The sequence below is a fragment of the Malus domestica genome, chromosome 15, assembly GCF_042453785.1.
Source record: "Malus domestica chromosome 15, GDT2T_hap1".
NCBI classification, from domain to species: domain Eukaryota; kingdom Viridiplantae; phylum Streptophyta; class Magnoliopsida; order Rosales; family Rosaceae; genus Malus; species Malus domestica.
In genome coordinates, this window is record NC_091675.1 from 3,841,991 (window position 1) to 3,865,431 (window position 23,441).

At 37.9% G+C, this 23,441-nt stretch overlaps 4 protein-coding genes across 6 annotated transcripts; 1 reads left to right on the forward strand and 3 right to left on the reverse strand.

Moving 5' to 3' along the window:
* The first annotated feature begins 580 nt into the window (after positions 1-580).
* On the forward strand, positions 581-3,169 carry LOC103455810 (protein IQ-DOMAIN 6). Its single transcript, XM_008395400.4, has 5 exons — positions 581-1,044; positions 1,141-1,386; positions 1,694-1,921; positions 2,054-2,167; positions 2,289-3,169. The coding sequence occupies exons 1-5, from the start codon at positions 979-981 to the stop codon at positions 2,982-2,984; spliced, it is 1,350 nt and encodes a 449-aa protein (XP_008393622.2). The 5' UTR covers positions 581-978; the 3' UTR covers positions 2,985-3,169.
* LOC103400104 (cytochrome P450 711A1-like) lies at positions 3,132-5,902 on the reverse strand. Of its 2 annotated transcripts, none has more exons than XM_008338789.4 (5): positions 5,679-5,902; positions 4,965-5,117; positions 3,984-4,776; positions 3,809-3,904; positions 3,132-3,688 (listed from the first exon to the last, which is right to left on the reverse strand). In XM_008338789.4, the coding sequence occupies exons 1-5, from the start codon at positions 5,885-5,887 to the stop codon at positions 3,359-3,361; spliced, it is 1,581 nt and encodes a 526-aa protein (XP_008337011.2). In that variant the 5' UTR covers positions 5,888-5,902; the 3' UTR covers positions 3,132-3,358. The 2 variants fall into 2 exon arrangements, with proteins under 2 accessions (XP_008337011.2, XP_070669972.1); XM_070813871.1 differs by having other exon boundaries at positions 3,132-3,691.
* A 6,611-nt stretch (positions 5,903-12,513) lies between these two features.
* LOC103455815 (cytochrome P450 711A1-like) lies at positions 12,514-16,204 on the reverse strand. Its single transcript, XM_008395407.4, has 5 exons — positions 15,810-16,204; positions 15,256-15,408; positions 13,435-14,209; positions 13,168-13,263; positions 12,514-13,018 (listed from the first exon to the last, which is right to left on the reverse strand). Exons 1-5 carry the CDS (start codon positions 16,076-16,078, stop codon positions 12,689-12,691), a joined length of 1,623 nt encoding a protein of 540 aa, XP_008393629.2. The 5' UTR covers positions 16,079-16,204; the 3' UTR covers positions 12,514-12,688.
* A 1,564-nt stretch (positions 16,205-17,768) lies between these two features.
* LOC103455816 (heat shock factor protein HSF30) lies at positions 17,769-20,101 on the reverse strand. 2 transcript variants are annotated; one of them, XM_070814324.1, is made up of 3 exons: positions 19,515-20,101; positions 18,274-19,194; positions 17,769-18,173 (listed from the first exon to the last, which is right to left on the reverse strand). In XM_070814324.1, exons 1-2 carry the CDS (start codon positions 19,812-19,814, stop codon positions 18,361-18,363), a joined length of 1,134 nt encoding a protein of 377 aa, XP_070670425.1. In that variant the 5' UTR covers positions 19,815-20,101; the 3' UTR covers positions 17,769-18,173; positions 18,274-18,360. The 2 variants fall into 2 exon arrangements, with proteins under 2 accessions (XP_070670425.1, XP_008393630.1); XM_008395408.4 differs by having other exon boundaries at positions 17,769-18,014; positions 18,420-19,194; positions 19,515-20,029.
* Between the last annotated feature and the right edge of the window lie 3,340 nt (positions 20,102-23,441).

Here is a 23,441-nt window from a genome sequence, read left to right on the forward strand (position 1 = left end):
AACTTCACTTTGCTCGTCCATTTTTAGTTCTTGGATTGGATTAATATGTTTGTTGGTGAAAACCACAGAACCAAATATCATTCTTCAGCACACGGGCCCACTTCCCACGTGGCCCAATCTCATTAGCCACAGGTGGTCCCACAAACACAGTTAACCATCTGAGTCGTGCCGTCGTGGCTAGGCCTGGCATTTTGTACCCAACCCGTTAATATTTGTATTTGGATGGATGCTTAACGGGTCGGGTCGCTAACGGGTGAACCCGTTAACAACCCGTTAAATAACGGGTCACTTTGGGTCAACCCGTTAGACCCGTTAACACCCGTTAGCACCCGTTAGTTGAGGATATTTTAGTAATTTTAGTAAAGTCTTGATAACAAAAAATAAACTTTATGCAATAAAATAATAATAATAATTGTTAACGGGTGATAACCGATGAAACGGGTGACCCGTTAGCTTAACGGGTCGGATTCGGGTGATCCGTTAGCTTAACGGATTGGGTTCGGATGACCCGTTAACTTAACGGGTCGGATTCAACCCGACCCAAACCCAATAAACCCGACCCGTTTACAGATCTAGTCTTGGCCTCCGATCATATTTCCCCAGAGAAAGCAGAGGCCCTAGTGGGGGTGCAATTTCGTAATTTTCTCCCACAACAGGGGTAAAAACTGCACCTTCCCCCAGAGAATCGAGCGTATTTTCTTCCCAGTTTGTCCCGTGGTGTTTTGAATTTCAAATATCGAACGGCTCTGTGTGGTTTTTGGAACCAAAAAATAAACCCCACAAAACAAAACCCTCCCCACTCTTCCCACGAAACAAATCAAATCACCCACGTCCCAAAAGCTTTGAGTTTGATAATTCCACCCGGAAGTTTCATTAATGCACCTGGAAGTTTCATTAATCCACTCGAAAGTTTCATAAATCCACTGCAAACCTCTGTTGTTTGCTTGTGTTTCTGCTGAAGCAAAATATTTTGCTCAAATGGGTGCTTCTGGAAAATGGGTCAAAGCGCTGATCGGGATGAAAAAACCCGACAAGAACGACCCGGTAAAGCTTCGATCTTTATCAAAATTTCGAGCTTTTGTTTTTTATTTTTTTGTTCTGAACTTTCTGAACTTTTTTTTTTTAATCTGGGTTTGATAGGAGAAGGTGAGTGGGAAGAGCAAGAAGTGGAAACTTTGGAGGAGTTCTTCAGGGGATTTGGGGTCTTCGTGGAAGGGTTTCAAGGGGAATTACAGGACGGGTTCGGAGGGGTCGGATTCGCCGAGAGGGGCCGATGCGTATAATGCCGCGGTGGCGGCGGTGGTTCGAGCTCCGCCGAAGGATTTCAGGGTTGTGAGGCAGGAATGGGCTGCTATCAGAATCCAAACTGCTTTCCGAGGGTTCTTGGTAAGTAAAAAATAAATGACTTTCAATTTTATTTGATGGAATCGTAGGCCATAGATCTTTGTGTCTGGATGTGAACAACCTACTTGTTGATGTAAGAAAGTGCTTTTCTGTTAAAGTTATAGCTTTTGACTAGTAGAGCTTTTGAAATAAGCACATAGTTAGTGTTGAAGTTGCTCAATCCTTCTGTCTTTAATCTGTTTGATAACATGCCTAGCTGCCCATTGAGCTTAATTTCAAGGATTTGGCTTCTATTGATGAAAGTTTGAAGCTTTTGTTGTTGTTTTATTCTGGGTAAACTTATGTGCAGGCGAGAAGAGCTTTGAAGGCCTTGAGAGGAATAGTGAGGCTGCAAGCTCTGGTTCGAGGCCGACAAGTGAGGAAGCAGGCTGCAGTGACACTGAGGTGCATGCAAGCTCTCGTTCGAGTTCAGGCTCGTGTGAGAGCTCGTCGTGTGCGAATGTCCATGGAGGGACAAGCTGTGCAGAACATGATCAATGAACGCCGCACCCAGGCTGATCTATTAAAAGAAGCTGAGGTACTTTAAGCTCTTAATGATCTTTGCTTTCATGTGATAAGTGACAGAAGAAAATATTCTTGGTTTGAATCGGCTTTTTCAAACTTATGTTTTTGTTATAATTACTGAAAATAGATAGAAAACAAATTGCAGGAGGGTTGGTGTGATAGCAAGGGAACAATAGATGATGTTAAAGCAAAGATTCAAATGAGGCAGGAAGGAGCATTCAAGAGGGAGAGAGCAATTGCTTATGCTCTTGCTCAGAAGGTAATAAAACACAGAAATTGGCTTCATCGGGAGCCTCCTTGTAGTTTGTCTGTTAAATTAAGTACCTTTCTCTATACATTACTGATAGGAGCAAGATTGTGTTTCTTTTTTCTCTTCTCAGCAATGGAAATCAACCCCAGATTTGAATTCGAATTCTCATACCAGATCCTCAGTGTACTCTCTCAATAAGAACAATGAATTTGAAAAGAACAGTTGGGGATGGAGTTGGTTAGAGCGTTGGATGTCAGCGAAGCCGTGGGAGACTAGGCTGATGGAAGAGTCACACGACGACTCTTCTGAGATCACACCACCTCCAAAGAGTAGAGCAGACCCTTTCGTGGGCAAACAACATTCGAAATCTTCAGAACCATGCTCAGTCAAAGTCAGGAAGAACAATGTCACCACTAGGATTTCTGCAAAGCCTCCTCACATTGGGCAAGCAACTCGTTCGTCTTCAAGCCCCAGTTCAGAATTATGGTATGATGAGAGCTCTGCCTCATCTTCACTGTGCACATCCACAACGCCGGTTTCTGGGAACACCGGATTGGCATCGGACAGAACAGATGACAGCTGCAACTATAAGCCGAGTTACATGAACCTGACTGAGTCAACTAAGGCGAAGCAGAAACCACATAGTTATCTGTCTCGAAGAACTCAAAGGCAATCCATGGATGAGTTTCAATTTCTCAAGAGGTCTGGGGTATTCTCTAATGGGGATTCAAAAAGTAGTGCTGGTTCTGAGCTATCTTCAGCCAACTTCTCTAGGCCGCTTTGCATGCCAACGCGATTGGAAAAGAACTCTGTGCAACTGAGGTGAAAGGGGCGCCTCGTTCATACGAAGTTCATTTTGATTTAGAAGATCAACAGCTAGTTGCTCCCTTCTATTTAGAATGTGTAATTTAAGTGTGTGCGAGGAATAGAAGAGTTCGGTCTTCATTTGTAATATAGTTAATTTAGAGTCGAATATTTGCTTATTTTGAATGAGATGGATCATTGAACTCATTGCCAGCTTTCTTGCAATGCATTGATCACTAGCAAATTTAGCTTCAACTTGATGATTTATTTCACAAAATCTACAGCGAAGACGTCTAATACATTTTCATATCAGTTATAAGTTACTAATCTTCAGTTGCCTTCTTAAGCAAATGATGAGTAAGGTCTGATCAGGCACGTGGAAGGACAACTCTTGCATCATTTCCGCTTTATGACCCGAAGCTTGACACCATTCTTGAACTTGAGAACAATGCCAAACTCAAGCTCCAGAGGTGACTCCATATATGGAGAGTGCCGGAACACATACTTCCGGTATAAGTGAATCAGTGCAAGCTTTATTTCTTGTATGGCAAATTTCTGACCGATGCAGGATCGAGGCCCGAGTCCAAACGGTATAAAAGCATAAGGATGCCTTTGTTTCTCTTCTTTGCAGCTTGGATCAAACCTCTCTGGCCTGAACTTTTCTGGCTCTGGGAAGTTCTTTTGATCTTTCGCTAATACTCCGAGGGCTAACCAAACCCAAGTCCCCTGCTTCTCAAAAACAAAAAGGAACTAATCCCATAAGATGTATAATATATACAAACCACTTTCAGTCCACAGACAAAAAGAAATTTCTGCAAAGAGATCCTAGCAGAAGTAGAGCAATACCTTTGGTAAAATATAACCGCCTATTTCGACGTCTCGAGATGTTTCTCTAGCAACTAATGGGGAAACCATGTAAAACCTCATTGCCTCTTTAATAACCTGCATTCGAAAAAACGACAGATAAGCCAACTAATGAGGAAGATTCCTCAATGCAACATTGAAATTTGAGAAGCCTTGCCTGATCAAGATAAGGAAATTTGTGTTGAAGATCACTTGCAGTTGCCATCTGATCAGGCGGTCCAAATCCATCGATCTCTGCCAGCAACTTTTTTTCTACTTCTGGATGTCCAGCAACCAAGTAGACAGCTGAAGACAATGTGAATGCTGTGGTGGCCGACCCGGCAAGGAGATGCTCATAAGCAAGTGCACTAATGTAATCTGTTGTGAAAACATTCTTCGAAAGCCTCCCTGACTCCCTTGCATTCAGTATAACTGACAAGAAGTCCTTTGAACCTCGTCTGCTGTCTTTCATTCTCTTTTCCACAACTGCACCAAGCCGGCTAGTCAAATGCCTGTTATTATGTTCGATTTTCCCATCCATAGTGCCAGGAATTCTCTTCAACATCTGCCAAAATGGCCACTGAAGTATGGGGACAAGTAGTCCTAGTATGATCGATAAGGAACCCGAAAAATCCATCTTAACCTGTGTTGTGGAATATATGTGTTGGTTGATAAAGTCTGAGACTTCATCGTCATTATTGTCTTTGCCATCAAACTTTTCGACTGATTCGCCGACTGATTGTGGTTTAGAAAGGCCAAAGTTGACACCAAATGCAGCTTGTCCTATTACATCTGTGGCCAATCGAAGGGAGATGGCGGAAAAGGTAATATCTTCTTCTACTTTCGCCATGGAGTCAAGTTTTTCAGTTGCACATTCAACAAATGACTGCATTGTAGGCACAAGGTTGGCTAAGTGGGAAGGTTGATACACTGATAATATAGTGTTTCGCGTCGTCACCCATCTCGCATCCCTGCAGGATGCTCAAATTCCATCAGATATTCTACGTTACTCTAATCAACATAAAGAGAGATTTGAACTTGAGTGCAAGAGAGGTGAACACAATATCCTCATCAGTTGACCTAATCTACATCTACGATAACTTTAAAACGGTAGATATCCTATGCCTCTTTATACCAATATAACTTATAAAATATATACCTGGTTAAAAAGAGACCCTTCTGATGAAGAGGGGAAGCTGCAAGGGGAGGTGGAATGCTTCTGTTTTTAATGTCTTTGAATTTCTTTATTCCAACTTCTCTACAAAGCTCTGCATCTGCTACAATTATGAGTGGTTGTCTCCCGATATGAAACCTGCCAGGATATGTGCAACCAAAAACTTAAAAGTTGTGTTATGCGCATGCGTGGATGATTTATCTTAGCGTATTTTAAATTAAAGTTACATAACTGAAACGTTTGATTTATCACGAGATCTAATGTTTAACTAACATCCTTCATTCCAAACATACTAAAGGGGAAACGAAAAAGGAAGCGAAAAGAGTAACTTTTGCACGATCCACAGTCCACATCAAAAGAAGTCATAAACAGTTGCTAAGCTTGCCTTTCACACCTAGCATGCAGATAACTCAGAAAACGGTGGATCACTTGACCTAAATGGCACTAAGTTGAAGTTTTAGAGTAATCGTTTTTCTTTAACAAAGCGATATCCTAAATTACTTTATTAATGTATGAAGAGTGGAGATTCAAACTTAGGTACAAGAGAATTAATAGAGAATTAACAGCCTGTCATGACTAATTGACCTAACCATGTATGTAGTCTCACGCTTGTTGTCAAATTTATTTTAGAAAAATTAGGAGAAAAAAAAAGGACAAATTACGCAGAATCAAATATCCACATGCATAACAGCTACTAACCTGAAAATAGGGCCATACTCTTCAGCAAAAACTGAGAATATATCAGGACCATACTTTGCCATCAAGGGAATGTGTCCTACCAGAGGGATAGTTGGAGGGCCAGGTACCCTTCTTACTCTCCAGTAGGGCCCATACAAATACCCCAAAATTCCTCCCAGTACTATCAACACCATGAAGATGTTAAACAACAGTTCAATGCTGCCTATCATTTTCTCTCAGTCTCTTGAATCTAATCCTTCGAAGGAGCAGAGCTCAGGATTTAATATATAGACTGGTGGTGGAATATTTTGGGGTGTCCCACTACTCACCGGAAGCAGCCTGCTGAGCCGTCATTGGCTGATCCATGTTGCTGTCTAGATGATTGTTTTTTCTGTCGTGCTTTACAAATTATTACGTTCCTGAAAATTGGGAACCCAATTGTCGTGGACTAGTAACAAGTGATTATTAAGTAAACGAGCAGTGGCGGAGGCAGTTAAGGACTACAGTAGTCCTAGGCCTACTCTCACTTAAAAAATAAGATTAGTCTACTACACCTATTTCTATTGCTTTGCAGCCCTTCTCAACAACTAAAACAAATTCATTCATTATCTATTTTTCATCTCATAGATACCATCCCAAAAATAAGTATATATTTTAAATGGTCATTTATCACAAAGAGTAGTGCTATCTGCATACATTTTTTTACCTTTAACACACTCTTGTTAATTTATGTCATTTGATATTCAATTCATTCAATCAGATGATCGCAAATTGAGAGGGTGTATGGAAAGCAAAAAGAGGTGTGTGGATAGCACAACCCTCTCACAAATCAATAACATTAAATTAAAACCCATCATTCACTTTTAATTAAAATAAAATCGTCTTTCACTTATGCACGGGGGAGTTTTCACCTTTTCTTATTGAATTTCATATATTTAGCCATTCTTAATCCCAAATTTATTGAATAAAGAACAAAAAGGTTTGTAATACTCTATTATTCACTATAAAACATTTGTTTCTATTCTATCCCACCTCTTACTTGAGTTTTAGGGTTTGCAAAGATTTTCGTACTTCTCTCTATTCAGTTTAATAATTATTTAAATACTATAGATGATATTATGCAACTGTTTCATTGCAATTCGTCAAGAATAATTTTGATTACTATGGATAGATAAAATTATCTATGCATATGTTAATTTTGACTACTTAATTATTTGGATAAATATTATGATGTTTTGCATTAGTAATTTTATAACCACTATTCGTTTTTTCTCCTTCTATACTTGTTTGAGGCCCCTCCTCACAAGAAATCTTAGCTCCGCCACTGTAAACGAGCGATTATTTTATTAATATTTTTCTTTTCAATGTTGGAAGATATTATGTATCTCTCTTCGCAATACCATCGGCGGCGTTGAGATTCCTCTCTCTAATTCGTCTTCACAGAACTAGCAATATTTGTTTATTCTCTCCACAAACATTGTTGCTGTCATGTCATAAAAAAAATCATGGTGGATGGTGATTTCAAAAGTTCCACTATGTAAGCAACAGCAGAAATTCATAAGTTCACTCACAGGGCCACACCCTGTGCTAAACCGAAAACACGACAGGCGTCTCCACTGACATAAGCAATCATCCTTCGTCTATTGTCCACCACCCAAAGTTTGAGATGGAAGAACCGAAAAGGATTGAAGATTCCCACCCAGAATGACGTGGGGAATTGAAACGTTGAAAGTTGTATAATTTTAGCATGAAAATTTGGAAGGAAAGAAGTCTGTTTGCGAGCCATTCGGTTTTAGGTGGCTGAATGAGATTTTTCGGTGGCTGCCCATCGGAATATTTCGACGGATGCCAGCGGTGAGCTGCCGAACACAATTTTCAGATATTTTTTTTTTTTTTGAGTGAAAGCCTGCTCTACGATCTAAGCTTGAAACCATTTTTTGTAATTTAAGAACAATGCCATAATCAAGAAACAGAGGTTCTCCATGTTAATTAATTAGTGAGAGTTTTCTTACTTTGTAAGGAATATTATTTCCACCAATTAATGCATCCATGGCCCCAAGTCCAAACAATATAAAAACACAAGGAAGTCGTTGTATGGTGATGAAACTTGAGGTTCCAATCTTAATTTTTTTTTCATGGTATCAGAGTAATTTGGTCATCTGGTTCGGTGTATGGGTCTTTGGCAGACGACCAAGTTGATGTCTTAATTTTTTTTAAAAGATCCTCCATAAAATATGTTACAAAACTAGTGTTCTACGTGATATAATTTAAGTGAAATAATAATATCACGTTACTGTTTCAAATACATTAAAAATTCAAAAATTTATGAGTGCAGAAATTATTGTCCATAACTCATTTGTCTTGAAATCCTTATACCAGCAGTGTTGAGATTCTTCTCTCTTAATATTGTCTTCAATTTATTTATTTATTATTTTTTTAATTTAAGAGGGGAAACGAAAAAAGCATTAATAAAATTCAATATTTTATCCACTAAGATATTTGATACTTAATTATTTTCAATGCAACCAAATACATCCCTCAAAATTTATATATATTCCAAGTTGTCTTCAGGAAGGCAAATCATGCTGCTGGTTTTCTTGCCACAGGGGGACACGTGTGAGATTTGGAATTGCTATTATTTGTTATGTCTTTTTTTTTTTTTTTAGAAAATTTGGTACGAGAGAAAATTTATTGATATGAAAAAATGTACTCTTAGTCAGAATATAAACCCAACCTCTCATAATACAAGAAAAAAAAGATAAAAAATACAAGAAAAATGATAAATAAATATAAATATATATATCTACTAATTAATTAAACACTCATTGTCAACCAAAACCCTATGAAATTATCAGTTTAACCTTCTAATTAAAACAGAACATGAATAAGAAATATGGAGCATTAATGTAATTTCAAACAACCCAATTTTGCTATTTTTTTTTCAAAGACTCACCTACATGTAATCCAAACATATCTCTAATTTAAAATATAAATAAAAAATAAAAAAACTTCTCACTCTCACGTTCTCTATCACTCTCTTTCTCTCTCTTTCTATTTCAAAAACAAAAATAAAAAATTTGTTAATTTTTCTTTGTTCTGGACTTTGCCTTCATACAAAAGAAATATCAATCTAATAGTCACCGTCAACTAAACCTTGGGAAAATTTCCTACAAAAGAAAAAAAAAGGTGGACGGTTATATAACAACTCAAAAGGGGGTTTGTTGCATAACAAAGGAGATGGTAATCGGTTAATGAGATAGACAACATTGAAGACACAATCGGCCCAAAATGAAGGCCGTACCTGAGATTGGAAACGTAATGCAACAGTGAGAATGTGACGATGCTTACGTTCGACATCTCCATTTTGTTGTGGAGTATAGACACATGTGCGTTGATATTCAAGGCCTTTAGTTTGGAAATAATCTTTCACGGATAAAAATTCAGAGCCATTATCAACCCTTATTGCTTTGATTTTTGCATAAAATTGAGTTATCAACAAAAGTAACAAACTATTTTAAAATTGAGTTAGGCCAGAGGGCTCGTGGAATCTGAGAAGGCCCCACGGAATCTGAAAGGGTCAAAAGGCTGGAGGGCTAGCAGCATGAGGCTAGCTAGAAAAAACACCAATCATATCGGTTATAACCAACAGGAATGTTTAAACTAAAATTTGAATCCAACGGCTAGCTGGTGCCAGTTACCGTTAGATTCAATTTTTTTTATAGGTTTTTTGGGCCTTTTTTTAATTCTTAAAAATTCTAAATTTTCCCCTATAAATACCTAAACCATTCATTCACCGTTCCTTTAAATTTAATTTGTAGTTTTTAAATTTAATTCGTCGTTTTTAAATATAAGTTGTAGTTTTTAAATTTAAGTTGTTGTTGGATTTGAATTTAAGTTGTTGTAGCTTTTAAATTTAAATAATAAATTATGTTTGAACTTTTGACCCTCGGTTGGAGACGATTTTTTGTAACATGGCTAAAACGAGCCCTTTGGCCATCGGTTGGAAACGGAGGCAAATATGGCCCTGTATTGTTCATTAAAATATTAATATCTTGGAGGGCTAGAGGGCTAAAACGAGTCATCTGGCCAGCCATTGGTTGGAGATGGCCTAAAGGAAATGGAAGTCTGGTTTGTTTGGCCATGGGACAAATAGTACAATTATTATCAAAAGAAACATTATTTGAAGACAACGAGGGAATTACTAATTTGAGACGAGTTGATGAAGGATGTCCAAGTCACATATGCCATAAATTTGAGGGATGGGAAACTTGACATGAGAGATGTGTCCATTGCAACGGCGACATGTAATGGGTAAATCGTCAAAATGGTCCCTAAAATTTGCATAATTCATTACTTTGGTCCCTAAGATTCCAAATCTATAAAATTGGTCCCTGAGATTGTCCACCATCCATCATTTTGATCATTTTGTTAAAAACTCTATTAAGTGTCCCGGAGCTTTTGGCCGAAAGTTTGGGTAATTTTCAAAGCTTCGTAACTCAATCGTTTCTTAACCAAATTCGACCCATAATATATCAAAATGAAGATAGGAAAGTGTATAATAATATTATACCTACCAAAGATTACCAGAAAATAGCCTCAAAGTCCACTGGTCCGAGTGAAAACTTGAAAACTCGCCGGAAACCGGGTAAACTTTAAACGTTCATAACTTCTTCAATACTCAATGAAATCAAGTGATTCAAAAACTAAAATCATATTTCTCGATGAGGAAAAGAGAATGGTACATTTTTTTACAGCTAACTCGTCGTGGTTTAGCCAGAAAATGGCTCGAAAATGTCTATCTTGGTCTCGAGTTAGCCACTTTCGAGCCATTTTCCGGCCAAACCATAGCAATTTAGCCATCTAAAAGGTACCATTCTTTTCTTCTTGTCGAGAAGTATGATTTTCGTTTTTGAATCACTTGATTTCGTTGAGTATTGAAGAAGTTATGAACGTTTAAAGTTTACCCAGTTTTCGGTGAGTTTTCAAGTTTTCACTCGGACTAGTCAACTTTGAGGCTATTTTCTTGCAATCTTCAGTAGGTATAATATTATTCTACACTTTTCTATCTTCATTTTGATATATTATGGGTCGAATTTGGTAAAGAAACGATTGAGTTACGAAGCTTTGAAAATTGCACAAACTTCCGGCTAAGAGCTCTAAGATACTTAACGGAGTTTTTAACAGAATGACCAAAATGATGGATGGTGGACAATCTCAGGGACCACTTTTATCGATTTGGAATCTCAGGGACTATTTTGGCGATTTACCCACATGTAATAAAGACCACCACGTTGTTTACCCGATCCAATTATCTTCCTCGTAGCCAAGTCCTACAAGATACAGAAAGTGCGAAACAAAATGGCACAACAATTTAGAGAGTCAGTGACTTGGCTAGCATACATGAGATTTAAGTGAAAAGATGGAACACATAGAACGTTGTCTAATGTAACATCTGAATTGAATGGTATGATGCCAGTGGAAGTAATTATGACCAAAGAGCTTGTGGGTAATTTAACGGTGGAAATTGGTGAAGATTTGGTTTTGGTGAAAGGTGAAGAATCTGAAGTGATGTGATTGGTAGCCCCATTATCCAAAATCCAAGGTTGAGTAAATATAGATTTAACGAAGGCAACAATAAACGAAGACAGACATGCTGCATTTGCATAAACATTGTTATTACCAAGAGGAGGATTTTCTCCTCTCCTAATCTCTCTTCCATTCTCTTCCCTCCTATTTGAACTGTCACGATTAAGCCACGTTAACATCTTTTATTGATTTTGTTTATAGAGACAATAAGACAAAAAATAATGTGTGAGAGGAAGGGATGAAAGAGAATGTGAATATGAAGGAAGAGAATGTGAATATGAAGGAAGAGAATTCTACTCCTATTACCAGAGGTATGATTTAAATTCACTATGGACACCAAGTGGGCCAATAATTGAAGTTGCTCTGCTGAGAGTCTTTGCAATGGGTTCGGTAGAGGCTGGGACCCATGCTGGTGTGATTTGTTACTATGGTTACCGCCTTGCTTTCCCCCATTATTAGGAACCATTGTTCTATTTTTAAATTTGCATGTCTTCAGTGTGGCCCCTTTTATCACAGTGATATTTTCGAGTCCTACAGTTGTCAACTGTATGTCCGTCATTATCACAAAATTCACAATGGAGATTCTTCGAATTGTAGGAGGAATGGTTTGGTCAACTTTGAACAGCAACAGCGATTGAAAAAATTTCGGTCGATCCTGAGGACATTTGTTGTGTGAGAGATGTGATGGACTTCTGGATTTGATAAAGGGAGTTTAAACGAAAAGTCCACGGTACTCTTCACTTTAATGAAAAACCACATTTTTACATTAAAAAGTGAAACCTGGTACTATTTACTTTACCTTTTATTTTGTCCTTATCGTTAAAACTCAAAGTTTTCAAATACTTTTCATTAGTTTTCCTTTTAGTAAATGGACGGTGTTTCAAGTATTGTGTCTGACATGATGTTTGAGAATACAATCGAAGTTGAAAACATAGGCAGTCGGGCACCAAGACCTTATGCTCTAGATACCATGTTAAAATAGTTGAATATTCAAATGGCTAGATTGGAAGGCTATGACAAGTGATAAGATTGAATGATTTCGTCTATCACCATTGCCTAGGTCAACTGATTAACCCTACTAGCTAAAAGATCATATCCAACATTTAGTGGGATTTGACTTAAACCACATTCGGTAAATATATTAGAAAATATATTGCTATGATATTTCTTAATAAATTAACATGTTGCCAACTTTGTTGTTCACATCCTGCGAAGCTATTGTTCATATTTTAACTACGAGTAGTTAAAATTTAGTCTTGAGAGGATCAGCTGCCTTTAAAAACTCCGTTACAATGGAGATGTTCACATTAATTATTTTCATAAATAACTAAAAAATTTCGTCTCAGAAATTTTTGGTCGATTTCAAGAACATTACAGGACTGAAGATTTCACATAATCTTTCATGCAATCAATCCCCAGTTGATTCAATCAGCGCATGATCGTGATCATGTCCTCTTTATGACTCTAAGCTTGACACCTTTCTTGAAGTTGAGAACAATGCCGTACTCAAGCTCAAGAGGTTTCTCCATGTCGGGAGAGTGCCGGAACACATATTTCCGGTATAAGTGAATCAGTGAGAGCTTTAGTTCTTGTAGGGAAAATTTCTGACCAATGCAGGATCGAGGTCCGATTCCAAACGGTATAAAAGCGTAAGGATGCCTTTGTTTCAATTCTTGGCAATTTGGATCAAACCTCTCTGGCCTGAACTTGTCTGGCTCCGGGAAGTTCTTTGGATCTTTCGCTAAAACACCGAGTGCTAACCACACCCAAGTCCCCTGCTCCTCAAAAAATAAATCCCGTAAGTATACAAACCATAAATTTCGAGTTTGCACCCGAAAAGTCAGGACTCGTTTGGAGCCTAAGATTGTATTGGATTGGATAGCTTATAAATTTAAGGTATGTTGAAGTAAGAAATGAAGATGACCTTTGGTAGAAGATAACCTCCTATTTCGACGTCTCCGGATGTTTCTCTCGCAACTAATGGGGAAACCATGTAAAACCTCATTGCCTCTTTAATCACCTGCATTTGAAAAACCGACAGATAAACCAAAATCCATTGGCAAATTGGTCTTCCCAAAAGAGGATAATTGATTAACAAGTAAACAAGAGCAGATAAATAGAAGCATTTGGTTAGCCCTTTGAAATTTCAAAGTTTTTATACATGTCAACATTGAAAATTCAGAAGACTTGCCTGATCAATGTAAGGAAACTTGTGTTGAAGATCATGAGCAGTTGGCATCTGATCAGGCGGTCCAAATCCATCAATCTCTGCCAGCAATTTTTTTTCGACTTCTGGATGTCCAGCAACCAAGTAGACAATTGAAGACAATGTGAATGCTGTGGTGGCTGATCCAGCAAGGAGATGCTCGTAAGTAACTGCACTAATGTAGTCAGGAGTGAAGACATTCTTCGAAACCGCCTCTGACTCCATTGCATTCATAATTACCGACAAGAAGTCCTTCGAGCCTCGCTCACGGTCTTGCATTCGCTTCGCCACAATACCATCAAGCCGGCCACTCAACTTCCGGTTAGTACGCTCAACTTTCCAGTCCATAGTGCCCGGAATTCTCTTGAAAATCTGCCTAAATGGCTCCTGGAGTATAGGGACTAGTAAACCGAGTATGATGGATAAGGAACCTGATAAGTCCATCTTAAGCTGCGTTGTGGAATAAATGTGTTGGTTGATGAAGTCCGAGACTTCATCGTCGTTGTCTTCTCCTTTGATTGATTTGCCGATCGAATGTGTATTAGAAAGGCCAAAGTTGACACCAAATGCAGCTTGCCCTAGTACATCAGTAGCCAATCCAAGGGAAAGGGTAGAAAATGTAATCTCTTCTTCTTTGGAGGAGTGAAGTTTCTCAGTTGCAGATTCAATGAAGGACTGCATGGTAGGCACAAGGCTGGCGAGGTGTGATGGTTGATACACCGATAATATAGTGTTTCGCATTGTCGACCATCTTGCATCCCTGCAGGATGCTCAAATTCCATTAGAGTCGGTTAATTTTGTTTTTGGTAAGTTCAATTTGATATACTCGATATAATTAATTGAATAAATTTAGGTGCATCCTCCTCCACATTTGCTCATCCCATTTTTCTTGTATTTCTCCTCTATTCCTTACAAAAAACTAAAAGCAAAATAGTTATCAAATGAACTATAAAATGTTGTGCCTTGGACAAATCACACCAAATCACACTCAGTTGAATAGAATAAAATACAAGAAATAAAGACACCGAGAAATTTATGAGATTCGGCAAAAATCTTACCTACGTCCCCGGAGAGATATTGCTCTTCACTATGAATAACAGTACAAGTACACATGAGTTAAATCAATATAACTCAATCTCGAATCTCTTGCACACCCACTCATAGAATTTTCCCAAGAGCCTCACTCTACCCCAAGAGTTCTTTCACTAGAATATTTTTCACTCTAACTCTCTTGATTTTCTTTCAACCCATGTTCAACCTTTCCCATGGGAGAGCCGGATGCTCCCCCCTGGATGCTTCTATGATGCTTACTCTCACTTTCTAAGCATTACTAAATGCACAAATATTGCATCTAGTTATAGGCATACACTAGCAACTATGCCAACAACCAAGACCAAAAAGTATTAAGTTCACGTGACATAATTATTACCTAGCCTACCTAGCATACACCAAAGTCTATACCTAGTCTATAAAGTACAACTTTTCTCCATTTGTCATTTAATGCATAGAAGAGAAAACATGCACAATTGTGTGCAAGCAAACACAAGGTCAAGTCTTGCTTGCTTCCAACCTTGCTTGTGGCAGTCACCATGTCTTCAATTGTTGTCAACACATGACTCATAATTACTCACAAATGTATGAACTAAACACAACATAAATTACTTTTAACTGAAAGAATGTATACTTGGACTTTCACTTAACAACCGGAAAGACTTCCATGCAACCATTACATGAAGAGTATCAAATTTGCTATATTCATGATCCGATTCGTGAAACGGATGTAGGTAAGTTTTTGTCCAATAATACCTGGTGAAAAAAAGACCCTTTTGATGAAGAGGGGAGGCTGATATGGGAGCTGGAATGCTTCTGTTTGGAATGTCTTTGAATTTCTTTATTCCAACTTCTCTACAAAGCTCAGCATCTGCTACAATTATCAATGGTTGCCTGCCCATATGAAACCTGTCCAAATTGTAATCCAAAAACCAAATGCCATTACCGAAATGCACAGTTTGTTATGAGATTAAACTCTATTTAGCACCCTTCAACCATACTAAAAGAGACTTAAACTAGCTATTGCCTCAATTTGTCGTTTTTCTTTTTACAAAACTATATTTTAAACTACTTTGATCTACGAAAATGGACCGAAGGTATAAATGAACTTGTGTTCAAGGGGCGTGCTTGCTACCCTAGCCATATGTCCTAATCCATATATACCGAACCAAGAACCAGCTTGGCATATATAATCATATGCGAGGTTTGAGTGCCCCACCCCGGCGGTCCCCTAGAAGGCTAGAACTAGAAAACCTAAACATTTGGTCTCAAATAAGAGAGTTGCTTGTACACACAAATATGCTACTGACCTGAAAATAGGGCCGTACTGTTCGGCAAGAACTGAGAATACATCAGGACCATACTTTGCCAGCAAGGGAAGGTGTCCTAGCAAGGGGATAGTTGGTGGGCCAGGTACCCTTCTCACCCCCCAGTAGGGTCCATACAAGTACCCCAAAATTCCTCCCAATATTGCCAACCCTGTGAAGATTGTGGATATCAACCAAACACTGGTAGCAAACAACACTTCCATCCCACCAATTTTCTGAAGGGTCTCCTCTTCTTCCAAGCTCTTCATCATCAAATATGAGAGCTTTGGGTTAGGTTTAATAGATTGGTGATGGAAAATAGTGGGGGTGGTTGGGGGGGGGGGGGGTGGGGGGGTGTCTTCATATGAATGATTTCAATTGTGGAAATGTTGGTGCCAATCATCCTCAGACAAAGCTTTTTGTACTATTTAATTTTTATATTTAGGATGGCAAAAAAAATTATGACGTTTTTTTGTTTTTAGCTAACAATATTATATACATTAAAGAGGAAGGATGAGCTTAGCAATAATGTTATTCAAATAAGCATTTGACAAGAATTGAACCTAACACTATGTTTGGATGAAGAAATTTAAGATTACTAAGGAATTTTAAAATGACGGAAATTTAAATGAATGAATTTTATTCTATAGAATTTGTGAATTTTCTTGTTTGGGTAACCTAAAAGAACAATGGAATTGAATACGGAATTTGTTGTTTTTAAACTTTCAATCATAGAAATTGGAAAATGACACATTTTTACATGAAATTTAAACTTGGAAATTGGAGGTCCCAAATTCCAAGTTTTTTTCCATGCGGAAATTCTAAATTTCTATGTTTATGAATGTAAACAAGAGAATTGGTGCATGTCAATTTATAAATTTTGTCTTTAATTCAAATTCCAATTTTATTTCCCTCATCCAAACATAGTGTAAGAAATCTCATTTACAAGTGAAGATAAATACTACTAGACTGTAATACTAAATGATAATCATACCGTTTTAAAGTTGACAAAAAGCATAAACATTTATTTTTATTTTTTTTATGATAACACCTCCAATCATGCTATCTCTAGGTCAAAAAGGCATAGGCCCCAACAGTGTTTTTAAGGGCTTATATTTTTGGAACCAAACTGATAATCTAATAGCTGTTTGTGTGGTTTTTGTTCACTATAGTTTTGCTCTGCTGAGTACTGTTGTTTTGGTTGGCATATGGGTTTGGTGTTTTTGGTGTCTAGTGTCTTTGTTGAGCAAGTTTGTGGACCACGGTGTTCTTTTTTTCTATATGAGTAGATATAAAATTCTATGTGTATATTTGCATTGTAAATTAGAGCATATAGGAGGAGGTACGCTTGATCATGTGATTGTAAAAACAAGAGAATATGGAATTGATTAATACTTAATTAGCTTTCTTGCATAATAAGCACTCTCATGGTTTGAGTTTAAAATCATTGCATAAATTTTTACATTACCAAAATGTAAATTGACTGAAATTTTTTTTATTAGGAAGACTATAATTTTAGTGCATGGATGGTAATATCCGCTTAACTACTCTAAGCTTGGTACCATGTTTGAAACTGAGAACAAAGCCATGTCGAATATAAGTCCCACATCGGACAATTGACTAAATGAAATACAATACATAAATGTATGATTTCACTCTTAATAACATCGATGTCTTTTGTTGATAAAACCCAACACCTAATTAAGTTGGGATAATATGAATGTGAATATCGAATACGGGTATAAACGTTAGCAACTACATAAGGTATAAACCCTTTGCAACCAGATTCACAGTTTGACAATTTATTTCTTAGTTGGTGTCGGCAATAAACGCCTTCGCATTATGGATGGTGTTCTTAAAACTAAAATATAAGGAGAGAGAACTCGCCAAAACCCCAGGGTCTTAGCCTCTTCTGTAACTCTTTGGTTCAACAAACATATCTGTGAATATAAAGTCATCAACTTTACTAATATGAGTTATATATTTCATAAAAATTATAGTTACAAAATTGAGCTTAAAGAACAAGACACTAATATTACATCTGCATAACTGGTGTTTGTGATAAGTAGATACACAAGCAGCAACTCTCAACAGCTAACTGACTTAACTAACTTAACTGCTAACTGCTATATGCACTAGCTACGTCGATCTGAAGCTACATCAAAAGTACCGAAACCCTTCACAGGTCTCCGATGGCTCCTCCTCCGCCTGCAATGCACGAAAGAAGAAACAGGAAATCAAGACCAGTGGATACAAAGACACACACATTTAGAAAGTACAAGTAGCATTTATTGAACGCAATCATCAAAGGATACAAAGAAACAGCAGCATTTGAGTTGGCCCCTTTGCAACATTCACCACTCCCATCTGCAAATCACAAATCATTGCATTATTTATCACTCGCAACAAATTAACAAACATACATAGCGATTAGTTAATAAAAAGCAGAGTTCTTGAATCAATATACCAATATATAGATATAGGAATGGAGTTGCAGGGGACCAACTCAGCACACATTGCACTTCATCATCATCAGACACTTTTGTTACCGTCATCACGGCTTGGGCCGGATTAGATAACCCATTTGATCAACAAGGTCTTGCAAGTCCTCACCCCAATCTGCAGGCTCTGCAACCAAATCCTCCACCTCAACGTCGACTTCTGATTCCTCGCCCACCGCAGCAGCTTCCTCCTCCGGGTTGCCACCAATGAGGTCATCACTCCACAGCTCCTCCCATATGGTCTCATCAACAGAATCCAAGTTGCCTCCACCAGTACTTGCGGGTACTAAGCTCGGTTTACGGTCTTTGAAACCACTGGTCGATTTGTTGTCCAATGCAGCAGTTGAGAAAAAGTTCTCAATATCTGGTTCCATAGTTGCCAACTCTCCCAGATCCTGGCTTGCAGAGTAGTCCACAACGTCGATTCTAGGCGCTTCTTGCAGATTCTCAAGACTGGGACTAGCAGCCAGTCTCCGCTTTCTACCAATACCGTGCAGTGCTCTATTCTTGGCATTCTTCTCAGCAAGGGTTTGTAGAAAAGATGGATTATTGAGTGCTTTAGCAAGGAAAGTCATCATCTGCTGCTGTTTTTTCTCCGTGGTCAGCAACCGGCCCTCCATTGCCATGACTTGCTCCCTTGAATTTTGTTGTTGCTGCCTCAACTTCACAATCTCCGTCATCAAAATGTTTCGGTCTCTTTTCAGTCTTTCAAGCTCGGTTTCTACTCCATACTGCCCCAATTCAACACAAGCTCCTCCTCCGGCTTCTTGTTGCATATTCTGCGAGACATGTCTCCTCCTCTTAATGGTCTTCAGCAAATGCCTCTGCCCTCCTAGAAAACCCTCGTTTGCGAATTCCCATCGGTCCGGATCAACCTTTCTGAAACCCTGCATGCATTCAATTGATGAGCAAGCCTTGAAATTTCCTGAACAAGGATGTAATCCGCAATCCCAATTAAGGATTTAATAAAATGAAACCATGATTCATGACCAACAGAAGAAAGTGAGTTGCGTAACAAAGTTAAAAACCTGTAATCGGATATATGATTCTGATTAATTCCTAATTTCCTACACTAAACCCAAAAGAATTACAGTACAAAGCAACCAAAAACAAAAGAAAATTTCCAAAAACAAAAAGAACCCGTCTGCAATTTCAGCATAACATGAAGAATGATCCAAGAAAACTCATGCTTTTTTTCAGTACTTACATATGTATTGAGCTGACGAATGAAGCTGGAGAAGTTACTGTGCTTGAAGTATCGAGGAAGAAGAGTGGCGGAGAACTTGTGATAGTCCCACACAACGAAGCTGTTGCGAGCTTTGCTCCAGGAAACAATGGCGTCCGTGGAAGGATCCTCCACCATTTCAAACGTCTTCGTGAGAAACGGCGGCGGACCCACCTCGTGCAGCCCCTCTATTGGCTGCGGCGAGAAGCTTGAGGACGACGAAGACGATGAGCCGACGGTGCATGTCACAACCTCCTCCTCTTTCACCAACACTCCATCCATGGTTATTGGTTTCCCCAAATTAGTTATTAGCAGGAATCCCAGCACCAAAAGAAAGGATTTTTACATGTGGAAGAGGATTTTGAGAATTGGATTTCTGGATTTGATGCGATTCCAGGGATTTGCGTTGCTAAATTTGAGCTTTGTAGTGAAATTTGAGAGCTTTTCTGGATATTTTGGAGAGTGATATTTCTTTGCGATGTGGAGGAGAGACAACATGTTACTTTTAAGGCGGTGGAGAGGAAAGTTCTAGAGAGAGGTGGGGCTTGGGGCTTGTGATATTGTTTCTCAAGTTTGTAAGAAGTTTCTCACAAATGCCCAAAAACCTCAAAAGCTCTAGAACCTTCTGTATGTTTTGGGTTGTGTTGAGGGGCATGGCCCAATAGCTGTGGTGTATATATCCTGGGAATAGGATTTTTTCGGATTTCTTCCATCCAGATTTTTCGGATCTTTCAATTTTGTCTGTTTAACCGAAATTTGAACAGTCACGAACTAATTCTATGTTAACTTTCACCTTCACCTTCTCTTGTTCACCGTCTTTCATTTTCACCTTCTCCTGTTAACATTATTCTGTTCATCTTCTTTCATGTTCACCTTCTCATGTTCATCTTCTTCCCTCTTCTCTATCTCTCTCCATGTCCAGAATTAAAGAATCCAGATGGAAGGGATCTGGAGATAATCCCTATCTTGTATAATGTTGATGTGTTCATTTGTGCTCAGACTAACTATTTCAAAGCTTATTGGATTAGGCTAATTGACAAGGGCAGTGTTTCTTGTTTATACTACGGTTGGTGTATAAAATTAAGGAAAACTAATGAAAATTGCTTAAAAACTTTGAGTTTTAACGATGAGGACAAAATATAGGGTCAAGTGAATAGTACCAGGATTGACTTTTTAGTGTAAAAATATAGTTTTTCGTTAAAGTAAACAGTACCGAGAGTTTTTTATTAAAGTTCCCATAAGATTAAGTAGTTTTTGTGTTCAACCTCTAACTTAATCAATCAATAACTATAAACTCAACATGCATAACTTTTAAACACCAAAACACTGTCATTCAGACAGAATCACAACACCACCATCCCCTAAACCAAATTTAAGAAATCTTGTTACAAATAAAGTTAAAGTCCTACCTAAAACTAATTGACAATATAAGAGTTTTCCATCTCCAAATAAGCCGTGGCAAGATTTCTTAGTTCTTTTATGTTAAACTTCCTCATCTATGCAAAAATGTAGGCTCAATATGTAGATAATGTTAACTAGTTGACGTGGAGTACATGTGGTGATTGAATATGACATATGCGCAAATTTTATGTGATAGCAAGTACGAAAGTGAAGTTACACATCAAAACCCAAAAGTAAACGAAAGTAGTCCAACGTCTTATATACAACTTCTTAATTATCTAATGTGAAAAGTTAAACTAAGAACTTTGAGAGAGGACAATGATGAGACTTCATATGTTCTCCAGATGGACCAAAACAGTAAAGTTGGATAAGATTTTAGAATATGTTCTGTATCACCCAAAATAGCAACATATGTGATTAGCCCACCATATAGATAGTGGATCACCATATTCTTTGTACCATGTCCCTTGAAAATTGGGCTTCGATCAGTCTTGAGCTTTGGTTCTGTATCTGAATTCTCAGGTCTTTAACAAAGCGTTGTAAATAGATGTTGATATTTTGTTGCTATATTGTGGTATATGTCATCAACATTGCTCGCTTGGGGCATGCGTTGTGGATGCATGCGCATGACCCACGTGAGCAAAAAAGGAAACCTCTATATGTTAATATTGCCAAGAAAAATACTTAGCTCTTTATATCCAGTAACAATGTTTTAGGAGGTAAACATATTGCAGTTTAACATATGTTGCGGTACTATTTTTCTATAGATTTATTTACTTTTGGTATATGTGACAAACTGTGATTAACAATATGTATAATACCGGCATATTCACCATGGGTCAACGGCGAGGCGGCTGGAAAAGACGCTTGGGAGAGCCTCCGATGACCCCTTGGCCCATGGACGGAGCTATCTAGATGACTAAGTTATTTATTTAGCACCGTTGGACTCTATAATTTTTTTAAATACAACGTCGATGACGTGAAGAATAAGGTGATGATTGTGCTTGAAGAAAATTAGGGTTTTACCATAAAATCATTTGGCAATATGAGGAGTAATTCAACGCTTTATAAGCCCTTGCAATTTTTTTTCTTTCACCGATGTGAGACTCTGTTACCTTCACATCCTCACATGTCCCTCAAGTGTGGCAAATTTTCAAGTCATACACCTGGACAACACAAATTGTGTGACGTGAAGCACGTGTAGCGGTTGGACTTCACACGTGGGCTAGACTACTCTGATACCATAAAGAAAGTTAGGTTTTCACTATAAAATCAATTGGATACGGAGAGCAGCCGACTTCTTGTTAGCCCTTGTAATATTTTATCTTTTACCAATACAAGACTCTTTTAACTTCACATTCTCACAGTTCTTTTACTGCAATCCCGTTTCGTATCTTCTAAAACAAAATTAAGATCTATTTTCCTTTTGTCGAAGATACAAATATATATTTAGGCTGCCACTGTGTCAACTCACATTAAATTATATATAAATAGTAACTAGTAAAATAAGAAGCGAAACATGACAAAAAGAAATATGGATTGGCAATTGGGGGTGGAAATTAAGGAATGACAGATGGTTGAAGACTTAAGACGAGAGGAAGAATCCAAAAGAAATAATCCAAACAATGACCAAAAACAATACACATCACGTGCCCTTAAGGACTAAATTAACAAGGATCAACGGAGCTGGCATATGACTTGCAATTCCAAGTTCCAATTACTTCTTTAATAAACTAATTTAATTAATTAATCGATTTATTAGTGGTAAGCGTGATTCGAATTATAAGCAATTTGGCTATGGATGGTAAACAAAGGTCGAAGAGTAGAGTAAAATACCGAGGCTGACAAGAGCGGACGTCTCTCTCTCTCTCTCTCTCTCTCTCTCTACACACACACATACATACATACATATATATATATATATATGTATATATTTGCATCAAGAATGAATGATGAATTATATACCACTAATAGTGATTGTTAGCATCATTAACAATATGAAGCAAACCAACCATTACGTATTTAATTGGTTAAGAAGACGAGCTTTTCTCCTGCTTTCGAAGGAGCCCACCGATGGTGTGTCAACTTGTGCACACTAATCACTTCCATCTCAGAGATACAGAGAGAGGAGAGAGAGAGAGAGAGAGAGAGAGAGGGATGTGTCGTCATGGCTTTTCTAATACCACACCACGAAGGTAATGAAGGTGGTCCACTATTAGTAATATTCTACACGATTTCTGGGTCTCCAACAATGCTTTTCTTTGTTTTTCCACCTTTTCCTCCTATGACTACTTTGGATTCTTAAATAATGGAATTTCACAACATATTAAAATTTGACAATTCTATACATGTGTGCAAGTGAATCTCACAACATATCAACAATTGATAACCGTATGCATGGGTGTCCAAAATTCTGATTAGAATTTTTTTTTTAAAAGCGTTTTTAGTAATTTAAAATAGGGATGTGCTATCCACACACTCATTTTTACTTCTCACACATCCCTTGTT

What these genes read in the sequence shown, in the direction of transcription:
- LOC103455810 (XM_008395400.4), top strand. Translation starts at nt 979, where the DNA reads ATGGGTGCTTCTGGAAAATGGGTCAAAGCGCTGATCGGGATGAAAAAA. An exon ending in CTGCTTTCCGAGGGTTCTTG is followed by an intron (nt 1,387 to 1,693) that starts GTAAGTAAAAAA and finishes ACTTATGTGCAG; the next exon opens with GCGAGAAGAGCTTTGAAGGC. An exon ending in ATCTATTAAAAGAAGCTGAG is followed by an intron (nt 1,922 to 2,053) that starts GTACTTTAAGCT and finishes AACAAATTGCAG; the next exon opens with GAGGGTTGGTGTGATAGCAA.
- LOC103400104 (XM_070813871.1), bottom strand. Translation starts at nt 5,887, where the DNA reads ATGATAGGCAGCATTGAACTGTTGTTTAACATCTTCATGGTGTTGATA. An exon ending in GAGTATGGCCCTATTTTCAG is followed by an intron (nt 5,118 to 5,678) that starts GTTAGTAGCTGT and finishes ATATCCTGGCAG; the next exon opens with GTTTCATATCGGGAGACAAC. An exon ending in GCGGTTATATTTTACCAAAG is followed by an intron (nt 3,692 to 3,808) that starts GTATTGCTCTAC and finishes GTTTTTGAGAAG; the next exon opens with CAGGGGACTTGGGTTTGGTT.
- LOC103455815 (XM_008395407.4), bottom strand. Translation starts at nt 16,078, where the DNA reads ATGATGAAGAGCTTGGAAGAAGAGGAGACCCTTCAGAAAATTGGTGGG. An exon ending in CAGTACGGCCCTATTTTCAG is followed by an intron (nt 15,409 to 15,809) that starts GTCAGTAGCATA and finishes CAATTTGGACAG; the next exon opens with GTTTCATATGGGCAGGCAAC. An exon ending in GAGGTTATCTTCTACCAAAG is followed by an intron (nt 13,019 to 13,167) that starts GTCATCTTCATT and finishes TTTGAGGAGCAG; the next exon opens with GGGACTTGGGTGTGGTTAGC.
- LOC103455816 (XM_070814324.1), bottom strand. Translation starts at nt 19,814, where the DNA reads ATGGATGGAGTGTTGGTGAAAGAGGAGGAGGTTGTGACATGCACCGTC. An exon ending in TTCGTCAGCTCAATACATAT is followed by an intron (nt 19,195 to 19,514) that starts GTAAGTACTGAA and finishes GAATGCATGCAG; the next exon opens with GGTTTCAGAAAGGTTGATCC.